This window comes from Alligator sinensis, unplaced genomic scaffold (assembly GCF_000455745.1).
Source record: "Alligator sinensis unplaced genomic scaffold, ASM45574v1 scaffold850_1, whole genome shotgun sequence".
Taxonomy (NCBI): Eukaryota; Metazoa; Chordata; order Crocodylia; family Alligatoridae; genus Alligator; species Alligator sinensis.
Window position 1 is genome coordinate 759424 of NW_005842742.1, and position 4424 is coordinate 763847.

General features: G+C 56.7%; 1 protein-coding gene across 1 annotated transcript; it reads left to right on the forward strand.

The window, feature by feature from the left end:
- Positions 1-1151: 1151 nt before the first annotated feature.
- On the forward strand, positions 1152-2126 carry LOC102378324 (free fatty acid receptor 2-like). Its single transcript, XM_025216470.1, has one exon. It carries the CDS (start codon positions 1152-1154, stop codon positions 2124-2126), a length of 975 nt encoding a protein of 324 aa, XP_025072255.1.
- The last annotated feature ends 2298 nt before the right edge of the window (positions 2127-4424 follow it).

The following is a 4424-nucleotide window of genomic DNA, read 5'->3' on the forward strand; positions in this document are numbered from 1 at the left end:
AGAGCAGGTGGGGACTGGAGCGGGCTATGAAATTTAGGGTGGGAGTGGACAGCCCGGATGCCTGGGTTCTCTCCAGCTCTGGGAGGGGAGAGGGGTCTGGGCAGTTAGATGTGGGAACCAGGATGCCTGGGTTCTCTCTGGTGCTGTGAGGGCAGTGGGGACTGATGGTTACAGCCAGGGAGCTGAGAACTGGCCACAATTGCCCACCTCTGCCCCCTCTCCAGCAGAGCTAGGCTGGGGCCGGATGCCTGGGTTCTCTCCTTGCCCCTAGCTCTATGCAAAGCTCCTTTGTGCTGCAGATAACTGGTAAACCCAGGAAATAAAACCATGACAGGAGCTCAGCGGACAGGGCAGGGTGGGGTGCAGGGGGGGATGAGAGCAGGAGGGGCTGGGAGCCTGGATGCCTAGGTTCCACCCCAGCTGTGGGAGGGGAGCAGGGTCCAATGGGTTAGAACAGCAGGGGGATGGGAGCCCAGACTCCTGGGATCTCCCCAGCCCTGGGAGGGGACTGGGGGCAGGTGGCACCCTGCTGGACGTGAAGCTGGGGGCAGCAGGGGCCCAATTCTGGCATCCAGGTGCCCTCCCCGCCCTGCCAGCCGTGGACACCCACATCAGAGCCACCCTGGTTCTGTGGAAGGGGAACTGGTTTCGCTTCCCCCAGATCGGGAAGTGGAGGTGGGTCCTGACATGCAAGAGCCGCCTTTGCGAAAAGAACCCAGGCGAACCAGGGCATCCGAGCTCCTCCACCCCACCCAATCTCTAACCACATCATACATCCCCCTTCCCCTTGATTGGAAGGGTATGCAGGCATCTGGGCTCCCAGCCCCACCTTCACTAACCCCGCAAGACAGACCCCAGACATGGCCCTCCGTGATTCCATTGCTTCTGTCACGGGCCAAGTTGGAAGCACATGTAAATCAAATTGTTCAGCGCTGGGTAAATGCCCGCTGTGGGGCAGGCAGGGCTGGCAGCCCACACACCTGGGTTCTCTCCTAGCTCCAGGGAAGGAGTGGGGGCATCAGAGCCTGAGAGCCCAGGTGCCTGGATCCTATCAAGCTGTGGTGGATGGTTGTCAGGTTGGGAGCACACGCTCTGGGATGCCGAGGTCCCCTCATGGCCTCCCTCCTTTTCCCCCCCAGACCCCACAGGCAATGGCCTTCCCCTTCAAGTCACTGGTCCTCTTCGTCTACATCTTCACCTTCCTCACGGGGCTGCCTGCCAACCTCTTTGCCTTCGTCACCTTCATGCGCCAGATCCAGCACCAGTCCAACCCCGTGGCCGTGCTGCTGCTCAACCTCACCGTGTCCGACCTCCTCCTCCTCCTCTTCCTCCCCTTTAAGATGGCTGAGGCAGCTGCTGACATGAACTGGCCACTGCCAGGTTTCCTTTGCACCCTGACCAACTACTTCTACTACAGCAGCATCTATACGAGCACCTTCCTCCTCACGGCCGTCAGTGTGGAGCGCTACCTGGGCGTAGCCTTCCCGGTGCAGTACAAGCTGCGGCGGCGGCCGGCCTATGCCATGGTGACCAGTGTGGCTGTCTGGGTGCTGGCTGGCGCACACAGCGGGATCGTCTTCATCTCTGAGGTGCAGACACCTGGCACCAACATCACCCGTGCCAATGTCTCCCGGTGCTACGAGGACTTCACTACAGAACAGCTGCAGGTGGTGTTACCTGTCCGCCTGGAGGTCTTCCTTGTCCTCTTCTGCCTCCCGTTCACAGTCACCCTCTTCTGCTACGTCAACTTTGTGCGGATCCTCCTGGCCCTGCCCAACATCCCGCGGCGGAAGAAGTGCCGGGCAGTGGGGTTAGCCTTGGCCACCTTGGCCAACTTCATGGTGTGCTTCGCCCCCTACAACATCTCTCATGTGGTGGGCTTTGTGGAGAACAAGAGCATCCAGTGGCGGGTCTACGCCCTGCTCCTCAGCACCTTGAATGCCTCCTTGGACCCTGTCATCTTCTACTTCTCCTCCTCTGCTGTCCAGAAGGCCCTGGTGGGGTCCTGGCTTGTGCTGGGGAAGCGGCTGCATGCCATGGCACCCCTCTGCTACTGCCTGCACGGAGGCAGGGAGGACCAGGTGGGCAACAGGGACAAGGTCGAGGTCGAGGGATCATCCACCTGAGCCTTCCTCTTCAGCCACAAGAGGGAGGTGGATGGTCATCAGTACAGAGTTTGGAGAACCCAAGGAATTGATGGGCCCTGACTGCCATTAGGCTGCGACCCAACGCTGCTTCTGAGGAGGTATTGACCTCCACGATGTTTCGGCCTATTCTGGCTAATGACTTTGGGCCCAACTTAAAACCACAGAATCACAGAGAGTGAAGGCGGGAAGGGCCCTCAGGAGGCCACATCTAGACCAACCCCCTGCTCGAAGCAGGACCAGCCCCAGCTACATCATCCCAACCAAGGCTTTGTCTAGCTGGGGTTTCAACACCTCCAAGGATGGAGAGCCCACCACCTCTCTGGTTAGTCTGTTCTAGTGCTTTATTATCTTCCTAATAATTATCTTCCTATTATTTTTTCCTAATATCCAACCTCGACTTCCCTTGCTGCAGCTTGAGCCCATTGCTCCTTGTCCTGCCATCTGCCACCACTGGGAACAGTCCAGCTCCATCCTCTTGGCAACTACCCTTCGGGTAATTAATGGCTGCTATTAAATCCTCCTGTCTTTTGTTCTCCAGGCTCAATGAGCCCAGTTCCCTCAGCCTCTCCTCATCTGTCCTGTTCCCCAGCCCCTGGACTCTCTTCAATCCTTTCTGTAGTAGGGGGTCCAGAACTGAACACACGACTCCTGATGTGGCCTCCCCAGTGCCAAATAGAGGGGAAGAATCACTGCCTTTGACCTCCTGGCAACTCTCCTACCAATGCAGCCCCGGGATGCCATTAGCCTTTTTGGGCGTTTGTACATGTGACAAAAATTGCCCATTTTTGCAATTAAACTGCATTACAGTTTACAGGTACAGGTTTGGCAACTAGGGCACACTCTTGGTGCCAATTAAGCTTCTTGTCCCCTGTTGCCCCCAGGTTCTTTTCTGCAGAGCTGCTGCTCAGTCCGTCAGCCCCCAGCATGTCCTGGTACATGGAATTGTCCTGTCCTAAGTGGAGGGCTTTGTACTTGTCCTTGTTGAACTTCCTGAGATTCCTTGTGGCCCAGTCCTCCAATTTTTCAAGGTCACTCTGAATCCTAGGCCTGCCCTCCAGCGTATCTGCTACTCCCCCCAGCTTGGTGTCACTTGCAAACTTGCTGAGGGTGCACTCTGTGTCATCTTCCAAGTCATAAAGATAGTGAACAAAACGGGCCCCAGGACCAACCCCTGGGACACTCCACTTGATACCGGCTGTCAACTAGACATTAAGCCACTCATTACTACTCTAAGCCCGATGCTCCAGCCAGTTTTCTATCCACCTTACAGTCCATTCATCCAACCCAGACTTCCTTACCTTGCTTGCAAGAATGTAGTGGAAGACTGTATCCAAAGACTTGCTAAAGCAAGGTACACCACATCCACTGGTCTCCTCACACCCACAGAGCCAGTCATCTCATTAGAGAATGCAATGAAGTTGGTCAGGTATGGTGACTCCATGCTGACTGTTCCTAATCACCTCCTTCTCCTCCAAGTGCTTAGAAATGGATTCCTTGAGGATCTACTGCATGATTTTTCCAAGGGCCGAAGTGAAGCTGACTGGTCTGTAGCTCCCTGGATCCTCCTTCCCTTTCTTAAAGATGGGCACTAGATTTGCCCTTTTCCAATGACCTGGGACCTCCCCTGGGACCACCATGTCCAGCCACTCTGCAATCACATTGGCCAACTCTCTCAGCACCCTTGGGTGCATCCCATCCGGCCCTATTGACTTGTACATGTCCAGCTTCTCTAGTCCCTAGCTTTTTCTTTCAACCCTGAGGGCTACTCCCCCCCTCCCCAAATGATGCTACCCAGTGCAGCCCTCTGGGATCTGAACTTGCCTGTGAAAACTGAGGTGAAAAAGGCTCCGGCTAATGACTTTGGGTCTGTTGCGCCAATGCTCCAGCCTTGCTTGGCTAACGAGCCTGAGCCCAACTCCCCGCCGGGCTCCAGCCTGCTGCAGCTAACGAGTCCGGGCTCCATTTCCGAGCTCTGTTGTTCGTTGGCCCGACTCCACCGAGGCTCTGGAACAACTCTGGGCCCAACTCGAATGAGGCTCTGGCCTACTGCTTCTGCGGAGGCATCAACTTGCGCGAGGCGTCAGCCTGCTTCGGCTCATGAGTTGGCCCGATGTCCTGCTCTGCCTTCAGACCTGGGGCCTCGGCTCGCTTCAGCTTGAAAACTGGCCCCGCTACTCCCACAAGGCTTTGCCCTCTCGCAGCTAATGACTCCATGGGCTGGCTGGTGGGGAAGGGGGTGTTAAATAAGGGGTGACTGGGCTCCCTCCCCACGCGGTG

What these genes read in the sequence shown, in the direction of transcription:
- LOC102378324 (XM_025216470.1), top strand. Translation starts at nt 1,152, where the DNA reads ATGGCCTTCCCCTTCAAGTCACTGGTCCTCTTCGTCTACATCTTCACC.